This window comes from Notamacropus eugenii, chromosome 6 (genome assembly GCF_028372415.1).
Source record: "Notamacropus eugenii isolate mMacEug1 chromosome 6, mMacEug1.pri_v2, whole genome shotgun sequence".
NCBI lineage: Eukaryota > Metazoa > Chordata > Mammalia > Diprotodontia > Macropodidae > Notamacropus > Notamacropus eugenii.
This window is the reverse complement of record NC_092877.1, coordinates 7,390,011-7,405,109: the sequence shown is the minus strand read 5'-3', so window position 1 is coordinate 7,405,109 and position 15,099 is coordinate 7,390,011. Positions and strand designations below refer to the sequence as shown.

The following is a 15,099-nucleotide window of genomic DNA, read 5'->3' as shown; positions in this document are numbered from 1 at the left end:
AGATCTAGTTGGAGATCAAATGAGGATGTTATTTAAACCTACTGTACAGGTACAATAGTGCATAGAAAGTCATAAAAAGCTACTCTGTGAAGACCACGATTCCACAAAGATACATTAGGGAATTGTCAGTCTATCTTAAGTGACGGACTCAGCAGTGGTAAAACAAAATTTGTGTTACCATTTATTCCCTTGACAAGGTGTTAGAGGAGGAAAGAGAAAAGCCTCCTGAGGACTGAACAAGGTTCAGAGCCATTTGAAGGATCGGGTAGCATTGGATGGGAGTGATCAGGAATGAGTGAAGGTTTTGGAGTTCCCATTTCCAGAATTATCGCTTGGTTTGGAAAGTTGTTCAGTCCTTAATAGGTAGCTGGGGAAATGGAGCTTTTACTGATTTCCTTGCTTTTCATTTATTCTGTGTTTGAAATCTGGCTTCCTGTGGCCTTATTCTCACTCTAGACTTCATGCCCTGACTGCCACTGCGATTGACTTGTTTCTACAGTTTTCAGAGAATCTTTGGCTGCTAGCTTTGTTAGGGGAAATTGGCTGTGTTTGAACCTTTAATCTCAGCCACATTTCCTCTTCCAGAGTGATTTGCCTTTCCTCTGCTTGTGCCTTGACTAAGTACAATTATCAGTGTCATGTTTTTTTTTTTTCATTCACATACCCTTAAATTGCTGCTAAAGTTCTGTGGACTTGCTGTGCTGCTTGGTTTAGCGGGATTTTCAGGAGTGATGAGGGGAGTCCTTTACCTGTCTAGAGACTACAGGAAGGCAGTTGTTTAGATGGCATCCATTTGAGATTTTTTCTAATTTGATGAGTAGGGAGTCTTTCGTTAACATTCAGGAAGTGTAGTTGCTCCTGACATCAGACTTGAGAACTGGGCCAAGTGTCTGTCGTCTTGCACATATTAAACGAACAGGCTTTTGTGCTATTCATTCAAATCTCCCATCTTTCTTGGACGTCAAATCCTCCCTGTTATCTTATCCCTGCATCCAACCAAGGTGGAAGAAGAGGGACCACATGATCACCAGGTTTTGGAGCTGGTGGGGGGTGGAGGGACTTGAAGTTCATCTCTGCCACTCCTTTTTTAGAGGAGAGAACCACCAAAGTAGCTTGGAATTTTAGCACAGTGGTAGTGTAGCATTAAGCACTTAGCACAGTAGAAAGAGTGCTAGGTATAATAATAGCTAGATTTATATGGTGATTTAATATTTGCAAAGCTCTCTGTATATATTATCTTATTTCATCCTCACAACCCTGGGAGGTAGATGATGTTATTATCCTCATTTTACAGATTGGGAAACTGAGGCTGAGAGGTCACAGAGCTAGTGACTACAATTTGAACTCAGGTCTCAGGTCCCCTGGGCTACAGCTGCTGCATTCGAGGTGTGAATCCTAGCTGTGCTTCTCCTAACAGTAGAGTCTACATTTCTGAAGCACTTTCTGGGTTCAGAGTACTATCCTGAGCCCTGGGAGAGAAAGGAAGTTTGGTTAAGACTTGGTCTGTACCCTCAAGAAACTTAGCTTTAGGAACACCTAGTCATGTGACCCTAGGCAAGTCATTTCACCTTCTCTAGACCTTGCTTTCCTCATTTGTAAAATGAATCAAGGCCAGAAATCAGGGCCCCTCTAGCATCTACTGAGTGGGACTCCTTGTTGCTGGTGAGGTGCCAAGCCCATGAGTTCAGGAGTGTCATGTATTTTTGAGGCTTCCTTGTTTCTGACCTTATGTTCCTGGGATAGTTTAAAAAGTTACTTGGTGTCACCTGTGTGAAAGAATTGATTACAGCTATGACCAAATTTTATACTCCTCTTCTTATCAAGTAAGTCTGCATTAAGTGAATGCTAGGGAGAAAAAACATTTTCGTATGTATAGTTTGGATGTGAAATAATTAGATTAAATGTGGTCAAAGAACCTTTTTAAGCACATAAGCCTCAGTACTATTAAAGCAATAATTCTCCACCATCATCACCTCCCCCACCCCTGTTCTTGTTTTGTAGGTCTTGTCTCAGACATAGCAGTTTCTGTTTTTAAAGGAATGTGTTTTAGATCAATACTCAAAATTCAATCATTTGCAGCCTGAGTTGAGTCAGCAGAGTGACTCCGTAAAATAATGTTGTGGGCTGCCATGTTTATTCTCCCTCCATAATTTCCGGAACAAATCAGAAGAGACTTTTTTGTTTTTTTTTCGGTGTCAGCACAGCAAACAAAAGGTCCAGCTGTGATTTTTCTGCTTCTTACATCAACACCAGCAAGAACAGCTCTACATTCCAAATGTAGCTGAAGGTTTGTTGATCCACAAGGCCGGCAGGAGCCCAGCTGGGGGCAGCGAGGCTGGCCAGTAAGCATGTTTTGATCAGCCAAGTAAGTTAAAAAGAGATGAAATATAAAGAAGGAGCAGCATTTTCATAGCTGTTTGGGAGCAGAACAGTCACCTGGCACGTACTTCTAAGAGTTATCCTCTACAGTTTTCCTTAAGGCAGCTAGGTGGTGCAGTGGATGAGCGCTGAGCCTGGAGTCTGAAGCACCTGAGTTCAGATCTGACCTCAGAACCTTCCTAGTTGTGTGAGTCTGGGTAAGTCGCTTAACTCTGTTTGCCTCAGGTTCCTCATCTGTAAAATGGGCCAGAGAGAAGGAAAATGGAAAACCATTTCAGTATCTTTGCCAAAAAACCCATATAGGATCAAGGAGAATCAGATACTGAAACGACTCAGTGACAGTGAAGATGATGAGAGTTTTCCTTGGCCTCTCCCACATTTAATCAACCTTGTAACTGATCTACATTTCTACTGAACTGTGAATGGGTTCACATTTCAGACTGACCCCAGTTATTTTTCTATTTCCTTTCATTGTTAAACTTATAGAATGAGAGGTCTATAACTTCAGTATGTTCTTTACTTAGAGTATCTTCGTTTCCTCAGTCCCTACTCACTCCATAATCCCCTACAGTCTGGCTTCTATCCCCACAACTACAGAAAGTCTACTGTGGAGATTACCAAGGACCACCGAATGCACAGTCCAGGGGCCGTTTCTCCATATGTCACTCTCGGCATTCTCCTTGGCTCTAGTCTGCTAGCTCGTCAACTTTATCAACTCCCATAGCCTCTTTTATCCACCACTGTTATCACACTTGACATTTTATCATTCATAATTCTGCTGCCATATCATACAGAATTCTGAAATCCCTCTCTGCTAGCTTCCTTTCTCTTTCCCTTGCTCCTGCTAAACGTATTCATCCTTCTACAACTCCCGGTCTCTCACCCCTGGCAAAGATGACCGCTCTTTCCTCCCTTCACAGTACTGACTGTCTGAACAAGCAGTTCAGCTCTCTGCCGTTCTCCACCTACTGTATCAGTACGCTTTCCTTGGCAAATCCATGCTTCAAGTTACGTCCTGTACCTCCTCTGCTCCTTCCTGCATGATGCTGCAGGGAAAGCCTCACAATACGTTGGCTTGGTCCGTTGAGAGTTGTCCAGTTGTCCTGCTGTATAGCCTTCCTTTTATTCTTCCCTCGTTGATTTGCTGTCACTTCCCATGAACTTTCCCAAACCTTTTTTCTCCTCAAACTCCTGTGTTTTGTGTCAGCAGATGAACTTGCCTTAAGAAGATGAAATTTGATAGAGATAAACATGTAGCCATAGAAGAATGTTTGAAAACTTAGCATCACTGGTATAACAGAGGTCAGACAGCCGTTCTTCTGACCAAGATCAGGGGTTTTTGTGAGCTGCGAGCTCAGTATTAATAACTAGCGATACAACAGCCCCAAAAGCTAGCGGGATCCGAGGCTGCGTTACAAGAGACAACACTCCTAGGAGGCTGGAGGCGGTAGTGGTGATGCTCTCGGCCATATTCAGATCCTGCTTTGAGCGTTGTGTTCAGTTTGGACGTCACATTTTAGGAAGAACGTGGATGGAGGGGAGAACATCTGCAGAAGGACAGTTAGAAGGAAAGGGCCTCGAGTTCATGCCATGTGAGGATTGTGTTGAGCCTGGAAAAAAGGCAGATAAAGTTATCCAACAGTAGAATGCTCTGCCTGGAGAGCTGTAAGGCTCCTCCTTACTGGAAGTCTCCAAGCAGAAATTGGCCAATTTTTTCTCAGGTATGTTGTGGTTGAGATTACTTGAGGGGAGTAATTTCGACAAGATGACCATTGAGCTATCCGTGCCCTTCTGAAATTCTCTTGTTTTGTAATTGAATGTACTGCACTGTAATGAAATTGGTGTTCAAAGAATTTTAAAAATGGGAAGACTTACATGAAGTCATTGCAACATGAACAAAATCAAAGGCTAAAGACCAATATATTGGTCATTTCCAGTAGAGGTAGACCACAATAACAGAGACAAATTTACGGTATTTACGCAGTAAGAGTCACAGCAGAGCAGGAAAAAAATATGATGTAGGTGCTCATATGAGAATGTAAATTTTTCAGGAAAAGTTTAAGAAATAACAGGAGTTTCAGATATATGTTAAGTTAATCACAGTCTCTTGGTGTTTTGTTTTAACTTCTATGCCTGGTTTTTTTCTTATTGAAATAAAATGAAAAATAATAATTCATTGATCTCCAATTCAGATTTGGCAACCAGAATGTCAGAGGTGGAAAGGCCTTAGAAAGCATATAGTCCAACTCTTTCATTTTGTAGATGAGGAAGAAGACTCAACATAATGTTATTTTGCACTTGATTAATAATATAAATTAGTATAAGAAATATTTTCTTGCTTACCAACCTTATCTCCCCAATTAGTGTCTACCATAACAGTCTTCATGCCAAATAGGTTTAATGGATGTTTGTTTGATTAAACTAGAAGGTGAACTCCTTGAGAGCAAGAACTATGGTTTATATTGCTTTGTCCCCCTCCAGTGCCTGGCACAGTGCCAAACGTAGAGGATCCATTTGAAAAAGTTTGCTTAATCATCTGGGAATGGCACATATTAGATTCCCACCCCCACCCCTCAACGCCATGTACCCACACCCACATTTGGAGGGGATTAGAAACTCAGGATAGAAAACTTTGATTAAATGAGATACAGCATCAAAATTCATCTTGGGCATCTGTTCCTTAGTGGGGTGAAACACCCAAGATGCCCCAGGCTGCCTGGCCACTGTTGCCCTCATAAACTACCCTTAGACAAGTAGCATCATCCCTTTCACTGACAGACCATTAAAAATCAACTAAAAATACGTAGAAAGGAGGGCAGAGTAAAACAAATTTTATTTTAGCTTCATTCCCTGACCTCATTAAATTTGACAGTTGATTTTTTTTCTTATTAAAGATTTTGAGCTTGTTTGTGACTCTGGATGGAAGCTCTAGTAGGGATTATGGGTTTCTGTGCATAGACATTTGTGAGATTTTTGTAAAATAAAACCATAGAAAGGTATGCTTATAATCTTACAGTATGTTTTCTTTGACTTTCCTTTCTTAGAAAACAGTAATGTACTTAGAAAATATATAAACATTAATACAGCTCCCACAGTGTGAGTTTCCTCTTGGGTGAGGAGGGAAAAGATCCTGCCTTCTGGGATGACACTCACAAACTGAGGATATCCTAAAAGTCTTAGAGCAGTTTTAAACTACTAAAGCTTTGGGAACTTTGGGGATGCCCTGTATACACACACTTAAATTATGGATTGGTTTTTGTTGTTGTTGTTTTTTAGGAACGCCTCTAGAACAAACCAGAGTCAGGCTTTCTCTCTGTAAGATGGAATTCAGAACTATTAAACTTGATGAAACCGTCTTTCCTTATTTTTTCAGGGAGAAGTAGAATTAAGCATTCAGATGAAACATAATTGCTCCCTGATGAGGAGGAATGCAGGAGGAGAGAGCTTGACCAATTCTTCTAGATTCACAGCAGAATTGTACATCATTCAGGGAAGAGATACTAAATACCTAGAAGAGTGAATGGTTGTGATAATAGTGAGTCAACTTGACTTCATCGAGACAAGGGCATGCCAGGCTAATCGGAACTGTTTAAATGTTGTAGCTACAGCTTCCCCAGATTGGAGCAGAATACTTGGCAGAGTCTCTCGTGCTGTTCTTGTGGACAAGATGAAGGAAGGTAGGATAGGTGACAGTACAGTTAGGTGGGTTTGAAACTGCTAAAATGGCCACACCTGAAGAGAATAGTCATCCATGATTCAGTTTCTGCTTGGGAGGGAGGTCTTGGATAAAGCTGTTCCCCAAAGATGTGTGCTAACTTAACATTTTTATGAGTAAGTTGGGTCAGCCAATCAGTCAGGACTTTGCACAGCAAGTTTGCAGACGACATAAAGCTAGGACAGATAGCTTCTGTGTTGAATGACAAAATCAGTATTAAAAACAATATCAAAAGGTTAAAATCATTGTTGTTGAGTTGTCTTCAGTTGTGATTGACTGTAACCCAATTTGGGGTTTTCTTTGCAAAGGTACTAGAGTGCTTTGCCATTTACTTCTCCAGCTTATTTTACTGATTGAGGAAACTGAGGCAAACAGGGTTAAGTGATTTGCCCAGGCTCTCACAGCTAGTAAGTGTCCAAGGCCAGATTTGAGCTCAGGAAGATGAGTCTCCCTGACTCCAGGCCTGGCACTCTACCCACTGTGCCACCTAGCTGCCCCCTGGCAAAATGGCGGGTTGAGTCTAACAAGATGAAATTTAGTGTAAAGTCTGTCACTTAGGCTAAAAAAAAAAAGCTTCACAAATACAGAATTGAAGAGGTGTTGCTAGACTGAAGTTCATCTGAAAAAGATTGATGGATCTTAGTGGACAGCAAGGTCCCTATGAGTTGCCAGCATGAAACAAAAACCTAAGATGATGTAAGATGCTTAGACCATATCTGGTCTAAGTGTGTTTAGTTCAGCCATCTTTTAGGAAGGATGATAATGAGCTGGGGAGAAGAATCTTAATGGAGAACAACCAGGATGAACATTGAAATCATTCCATGTGAGGACTGGTTAATTTTTAGCCTATAGCATGCTTAGGGGAGGACAGGAGGGCTGTTTTCAGATATTGTTCTGAGCTCCAGAAGATGGTGGAAGCCATGAAAAGGCAGATGGAGGCTTAGTATGAGTAGCCACTTCCAAAAAACTAAAGGTCTCCATGGGAGTTAGTTTGGACAATGACTGCGTGGTGCTCTAGTGTTGAGGGGCTTCTCATGTGACCACGCGTTGGACTAGATTGGGGTTGGGGAAGCTGATTTGAGGACCCAGAGGGCCACATGTGGCCTTAAGCTTGAAGGTTCCTCACCGCTGGACTAGATGCTCCCTGAGGGCCCTCGCAGCTCTGAGACTCATAGCTTCTTCTTTGTCGTTCTCTGACTTTCTCTGGATTGGGGAGATTCCAAGGTTTTCCAGCACAGCGTTCATTGTATACACTGATTTTGAACTCTGAAGCCTACTTGAGGCCAGGAGCATGGAAAATTTCATTCTCAGCTATGTGTTTTTTCTGACCATATTTAAGAAAGTTCTGAGTAAATGAAAGGACTGTTTTTTTCCACTGTGAATTCAGGTCTGTAAACAGAACCAAGGTTTCCACCATTGCTTGTCTTTTTTATCAGCATGAATCTTTGTGCTCTCTGGCTCTGCCTTTTCTGTGCCTTTAACTGTTGCTTTCATCAGTGGAAAGAGACTGTCCGCCATCTTGTCTGAGGCAGGCTGTAGAGTTTATAGCCTCATTGAACTTTGACCAGAGGATGAAGGCATTTGGAAGTTCTCTGCTTGTGATTTATTGTGTGACCTTGTAGACATTTGAGAGAGATGCATTCTTTAACTAGGAAATTATGAGAAATATATAGAAAGGCATATAAAAATTGTGAGAAACATATAGAAAGGTATATAAAAAGAGCACTGAACTAGAATGAAGTGCTAGTCCTCCCTTTTGCCACTCACTTGTTGAATAACCCTGGCTAAGTCATTTCCCCTCTCTAAGCCTCAGTTTCCTCCCTCTTTGAAATATGGGAACAGGATTAGATAACCTTCTAGTCCTAAGCAATATAATAATTCTGTGTAGCTCACCACCTGTGCCATGTCTTTCTACCTCTCTATGAGTCTAGACCTTTGCTCATTAGAATAGCTTTCCCAAGAATACACTTATCTTTGTCTGCCGTATTTGCTACATTGAGCCAGAAATGTCTAAAACTAATAGAATCCATTCATCCCACCAGACTTAGAAACAATGGTAAGTATTAAATAAAAAAAAAAAGGCAGGAGAGAACAAGGTCAGGTACAATTCATGGGTATGACTGGGGCAAAGTTCTTAACCAAACAAGGGATAAAAGTGTATTAAAGATAAAATATTTTCAGTGACCTGAAATTGAAAAACTTTAGCATTAATAAAATCAATTACAGCTGGGATAAGAAGGGAAAGCATTGTGGGGGGAGGTGGGAATCTTTGCATGAGGCATCTCTGAACAGGCTCTGGTATGCAAGATGTCACAGTGTCTTAGAATTGGACAGGTGGGATTTCAGTTGGTCATTTCGACTAAGCCCTAACTGATAGGAATCCCCTTTATAACCTATCTGAGAAGTGGTCACTCTCAGCCACTGCTTGAAGACTTCCAGAATAGGGCGCTCTGCCACCGCTTAGGCTTTTGTTAGTGGGACCTGTTTTGTGACTTTAAACCTAAATTGGCTTCTTTTTAGCTTCTGTCCATTGCTCCAGATTGTGCCCTCTGGGGCCAGAGAAATAGTCTTGTACCTTCTCCGAATGACAATCCTCTGAACACTTGAGCATTGCTGTCTGTATCTCACTCCAATCTTCTGTAGCCCAATATCCTCAATTCCCCATGCATTAAGTACTCCATGTCCTTCACTGACCTTGTTCTCCTCTGGACACTGTGCCTTACCCATATCTGTTAAATTGAACAGAATGCCCCAGATAATGTCTGACAAGGGCAGAGGACTCTGGGAGTATCACCTCATTGTCCTGGGTATTTTTGATGCTGCCTAAGACACTTGTGCTCATTTTGACTGCTACACCACACTCCTGATTTGTATTCAGCTGGCATTCCACTACAAACCCAGATCTCTGTCCAATTTTCCCCTTCTTGGGAAGTTGAGTTTTGCATTCAAGATAAAGGACTTTACCTTGATCCCTGTTGAATTTCATCTCACTAGATTCCACCCCATCCTCTAGCCTGTCAAAATCCCTTTGGATCATGGCTGTCATTCCTTCCAGCTTTGGGTCATGTGCAGATTTGAGGAGCATGCTGTCTTTGTCCCTATTCAAGTCACTGGTAAATACGGGAACCAGCCCAGGGCCAAGCACAGAACCCTAGGGGATCCTTCCCTGGAGAACCATGAACCCAGCCATTCAACCAGGTCTGAATCTATGTAGTTGTGCTGTTATCAAGTGCACATGAGATTGTGTATCCAGAGCTGTATCCACAGCATTCCTCTCCACTGGTTTAGTTACCATGTCAGCAAAGGAAATGAGCTGAGTACGGCATGATCTATTCTTGATGAAGCCAGCCAGCCTCTATCATCCCTGCTCCCCATTCTAGATGTTCAGCAGCCATCTCTTGAGTGACGCCTTCTAGAGATTTTCAGCTCACTGATTTATGATTTATAGACTCGTCTCTTTCCTATTTTGAAAATGAGGATGTTTGTCTGCTATTCTCCAACGTTGTATTCCTACCATTTTCCCACAGTCTTTCAGATATTAATGACAATGCCTCAGCAGTCTCATCTACTAGTTCTTTCAGGATCTGAGGCTTTAGGTCATCTGGGCTGGGTAGCTTTAATTCTTCCGAGGCAATAAGGTGTTTTTTTCCTGCCCTGTGTCTTTAGTTATCTTGGGCATCAGCTCTTTTCCTTAGTAAGGAACAGGGGAAAGCTGGGACCTGTGATTTCATCAATATAGGAAACTGCCCCCACCAACGCAAGTTGGTGTCTTCTTTGCCTAGTTACAGTCATAGAGCTGCCTAGAGCTTTCTCTCCCTGCATCAGTCTGCCTCTCCTGTAGGGGATTAACACAAAAAAGGAAGCCCAAGAACCATTTCCAGGTGATTAGGTTGTCAGAGGATATGAATAAAGAATTCTTAAATGAAGGATTATAAACTCTTAACAACCACGTGAAAGATCGTCCCAACTCATGAGTAGTAGGAACACAAATTGAAACAACCTTGAGATTTTGCTTCCCAACCAGCAGATTGACGTGGGTAACCAAAAGTAGAACTGGTAAGCATTGTAAGGGCTGAAGACACAGAGAGAGACCAACATATGGTTGGTTGAGCTGTGAAAGCATTTTGGAATTTTGGTTAAAAACAAACAAACAAGGTACTGAAATGTCCTTCAGAGATTCTGTTCCTAAGCGTATGCCTTAAGGTCTAGTTAAAATTCCAAAAGACTCTTGATGGAAAATGCTATCTGTCCATACCCAGGGAAGGAACTCTGGGGTCTGAGTGCAGATCAAAGCAGAGTCTTTTCACCTTTTTCAGACATTCTTTTCTTTCTTGTGATTTTTCCCTTTTGTTTTGATTCTTCTTTAACAACATGACTAATGTGTGAATATGTTTAATATGATTGCACATATGTAACCTGTATCAGATTACTTGCTGTCGTGGGGAGGGGAGGAGGGCAGAAAGAAATTTTGGAGCTCCAAATTTTGTGAAACTGAATGTTGAAAAAAAGGGTTAAAACCAGAAGTCAGGCCCTTCCACAACATGGGGGTTTCAGAAAGAACTCCCCAGGAGGAGAAGAGGATTCCGGTACTAGAGAGAGGGCAGATTGGACATCATTGGCGGTGTCCGCGAGGGAAGCAGAGTTGCTTTGAGCCGTTCCTCCAAATGGAGCTTCCTGGAGGATCTCGACCCATGGGAAAGGGGCTGAGGGGCGGAGGGGGCTTGGTGGCAAAGTCTGGGCAGCGAGCAGAGCAATAAAAGGTTTCCTGCACAAAAATACTCATAAGCATCATTTTGAAAATTGATTTTATTAAATGTTTTCCAATTATGTTAAAATTTTTTTGACATTATTTTAAAAGTTTTGAGTCCCCAGTTCTCTCCCTCCCTCCAAGCCTCCTCTGGCCCTTGAGAAGGCAAACCATAGGCTATTGATTATACGTGTGAAGTCAGAGCACCGCTTTTCGTTGTAGCGAGAAGCTACGGAGCAGCGTCTGCTGGGGATTGGCTAAGCAGACTGAGGGAGGGAAAGGAAGGGGACGTCCCTTTGCGCTGTGAGAAGCTGAACAGAAAGGAAAGCTGTAGGGCTGCACCCCGTAAGGTGACCACAGATGGCTCGGCTGGGTCACCTGGGGTGTGAAGCACTCCGTGCACTCTGCAGCACCGCCAGGGTGTTGCTGAAATTGTGTTTTCTCTTTTTAAATTCTTTGTTACATGGCGGCTTGCTAACCAGAGGAAAGGAACATTTGGAAAAGGAGCCGATGCAAAAAACAAGGTAGTGACAAAGAATTTTAAAGCACCCTCATGAAAATCAGTCAGTGGAAACGAAACTGATTAAGTGGCTGCTGCTTTGTCAGTGTTGATACGTGTGAAATTCTCCTTGGTTTTTAAAATCTCTTGTCTTATCCACAAGCATTTACAGTTCTCCTCCTTCCTTGTTCCACCATATGCCCCAAAGAAACACATAGAAAAAAAAAAAGTGGAAAAAATTCATCCATCACCTGAAAATTAGTCAGTTGTTTTGGAAAAACATTTTCTTTCTCAACTATGTTCCGTGCTTCAGTTCCGGTTTCTGAGCTTGATTTACAGATTACCTGCTTTTTGCACACACTCTTCCCATTCCTGTTTATTCATTCTACTTGTTTACCAGCTGTCTCAAACACTGCTCTAATAACTGTCTTGCTTAAACCAAGCAGCCTTGGATTCCCTTAATCTCATAGATGACGCATTCAGCTTTTGCTCTCTTTTCCTCCATAAAACAGAAATCTTGTGTGTCTGACATTTTTCTTTCCTTAGAACAACCTCATGCTGGGGAATAATCAGGGGCAGGAGCGGGTTGCCTTAGAGCAGAGTAACCTTCCTGCTCCCTTCTGGACAGCAAGTAGGTCACATGGGGATATTTGGGGAGAGTTAATCCCTGTCAGAAGTGAGAGGCATGCATTATTAGGAGTCAATCAATAAAAGACAAAATAACTTCAGTCATCTGTTTCACTTCCTTCTCTGTGATTTGTAGCTGTATCTTCCAGAGCTTCTCTTAAGACGGTTAGGGGCCTGAAATTTGGGCTGTTTATCCAAGTGCATTATTGTTTGGGTTTTGATTTTTCTGGGAGAAAGAATTATAAACAGTGAAGTTCTCAAGAGCAAACCCACAATAATAAATCTAAACATAGCTGCACATTAAAAGCAAGACCCAAATAACAAATAAATGCAAAATCTTTGCATCAGAAGGGAAATGAACTGAAGCAGACATACAGGATAACCTCTTATAGTCATAGCAGAGGGACCTCCCACAAAGCCCTAGGGATAAATAAAGTTGCTGAATTCACCACTTCTTTAGATTCTGCTTCTGTGAAAGAGAAATAGCACCACCTGCCTCTCACCATGCTCTGTTGTGAAGGCTCTAAAAATGACATCCATAACCTCCTTTGAGATCCTTGGGAGAAAGGTACAGTGTTAATACCCAATATTTTCATTCTGAACTTCCAGAAGTTAGTGGTAGATTTCCAAGAGCTGGAACAGCCAGTGTCACCTGGCAATGTCATACTTTCTGCTGTAAGGCTGCACCCAGCTTTGGAGAGACTGAACAAGTAGAACAAGTAGAAGGGTCCTTGGGGACGTTGAGCCAGGAGAGTTCTCACTGGCCCAATAACTTGAAGAAATAGTTGTTGAATTTCTTTGTTGACTGCTAAAAAAGATGCAGTGTCATTCACTGGTGTTCCAAATGATGGCTGTTCTGTAGGGCTTTAAGATTTTCAAAGCACTGTGTCACAACTGCCTGGTGGAAGAAGTCTTCAAGGAGGCTCGGAGGGTTGTGACTTACCCAGGGTTACATAGCCAGGACTGAAAGCCAGACTTGACTTTCTGACTGTCACGGCCATTATCATCATCATACCGTAATTGAGCATGTTGCTTTTAGAGAGTTCCTGTATCATTGGAATTTAGTTTCTTTATAGGCCAAAGTAGACCCTTCTATAAAACTGGATACCTTTGGCCACCTTACGTGATTTCTGTCACAGATATGATGGATGATGAATGGAGCTTTTCATTTGGCTCACTGCGTGTTGTCATATCTGTAATTATTCTCGTTACACATGCAAATAACTTGGTTCACTTAATGCTATTTCTCAGGAAGAGAATGGGGACTATACATATGTGGAAAAAGTGAAGATACCCTTGGATCATGGCACCTTGTTGATGATGGAGGGAGCTACTCAAGCCGATTGGCAGGTAAGACTATAGAACACTATGAATAGCGTCTCTTGTATAGTTTCCTAGATGTAGCCTAGGACAATGAATTTAGGAAATGCTGTGACTTCATAATGTTGGAGATGTTAAGTAACATCACATCAGACTTGGTGATGCTTATTGATTGGTCATTGCTGCCAGGTCTGATATTATACACAAGTGTTCAGTCAAAAAATATTTGAGGCCAAGTTCTCTTTGAAGGGTTAAAGGGCTAGGAAGTGCTGGATCAGTCACCACTTAATGGATAAGTGTCTCACGTTGTCCTTTGTTTACGTTAGAAGATTTGCCATTTAGGATCCTTGTTGGTGGACTGGGGAGAACAGCAGGAGGTTGAGATGAAGAATATTGTTTGGAGATGGTGAAACTATTCCAGTGCTGGAATGTTCTCACTTTGTGGTGGGGGAATATCAAGGTGGGGAGAGAAATTTTATACACGAGAGTTTATCATCAGTATTTGTTTGAAACCTTTGTCATATCCACTTTAGAGAGGTTAGAATAGCAATGTTCCTCTTTCCTTAAAATTGCCTTTAATGCGTATATCTGTCTGTGTCTGTAGTTGGTTACAAAGTGTATATGTTAATAACTCATCTGTTTCTTGGTAGCACCGGGTGCCTAAGGAGTACCATTCTAAGGAAGCAAGAGCAAACCTGACCTTTAGGACTGTTTTCTCTGAGCCCAGTGGGATGGATTCAAGAGTGACCTAAAAGCCTTCTGAAAGAAGCTGCCCTTGGAATGACTCCGACCTTTGACATCAAGCATTCCAAGGATGTGGGCATGGACCTTCAGTCTCCTGGCGAGACAGCTCCATCGGAGATGAGAGTGTAATTGGTGCCTTAGCACAGAGTTCTGTGAAATGGAAGCAAGCAGTTCATGTTTGGAATATGTTTGTTGTGGGAATATTAATCCCTAAACAGGTGTCAGACTTGGGGATTTGCTTGGTGCAAATTAAAGTCTATTGTGTGGTTGTGTGATGGGCTTTTCTTTTTCCTTCATTTGTATACAAGAACTATGAATGAATGGGTTTGTGTCTCTAAGGCAAAGCAACAGATGCCTTCCCCCTGTGACTGGAGAGAAGTGGAGATGTGAATATGTGTGACCGTCTCTGGATTTCTCTGGTCAGACAGCTGCGGAAATCCAAACAGGTGTTTTTCCTAGGCTGCTTTGAAATTTGCCTTGACTTGTTGACTTTGGTGCTTATTGTTATGGAAAGCTATGTATCTAAAGTACACTGAGCAGAGTGAGTCATCCAATTTCTCTAGCTCTGCTTTAGCCAGCGCCTCAAACCGGAGAAGCTCAGGCAGCTGATCCAGGCAGCCCAGCCACCCTCAGGCAGTCAACGGCGCATGTTTAACCTCATGAAGGGAAGAATCATTTAGCGATGTAAGGAGAAGTAATAGGTTGAAATTTGGATAAAACAGCAGAGCAGATATCCGGGTAGTGACATCTGTTCCTCATAGATTAGCATCCCCTGGAGAAATGGTTGCAGTCATTTAAAGCCAAGCCAAATAGAACCCTCGTGGTAAATGTCATGCTGGGAGCTAGCCTTCTGGGGGGCTGTTGGGAATGGACTCGATTATCTAAGGATTTTTCCTCAAATTTCAGTAACCTTGTGACTAAGGCTCTTAAGGCCATTACATCAGTGAGGTTCCCAAAACAGCTTCGGGTCACTGACTCTTGGTGCTTTTGTGACCTCTTGGTCAGGCATGCAAGGACATTTCCAAAACGAGACTGGGAAATCTTTTAAGAAAAAGGAAATTAGTTTAA

At 42.1% G+C, this 15,099-nt stretch overlaps 1 protein-coding gene across 10 annotated transcripts in view; it reads left to right on the top strand.

The window, feature by feature from the left end:
• Positions 1–14,306, top strand: part of ALKBH3 (alkB homolog 3, alpha-ketoglutarate dependent dioxygenase) — a 48,077-nt gene extending 33,771 nt beyond the window's left edge. For 9 of the 10 annotated variants that reach the window (XM_072618403.1, XM_072618402.1, XM_072618396.1 and 6 more), the window contains 2 exons: positions 13,219–13,317; positions 13,938–14,306. In XM_072618403.1, coding sequence (XP_072474504.1) covers positions 13,219–13,317; positions 13,938–14,039 — 201 coding nt within the window. In that variant the 3' untranslated portion in view covers positions 14,040–14,306. Of the gene's footprint in view, positions 1–13,218; positions 13,318–13,937 lie in introns of those variants that run through there. The other variant, XR_011969081.1, reaches the window with a different exon arrangement.
• The last annotated feature ends 793 nt before the right edge of the window (positions 14,307–15,099 follow it).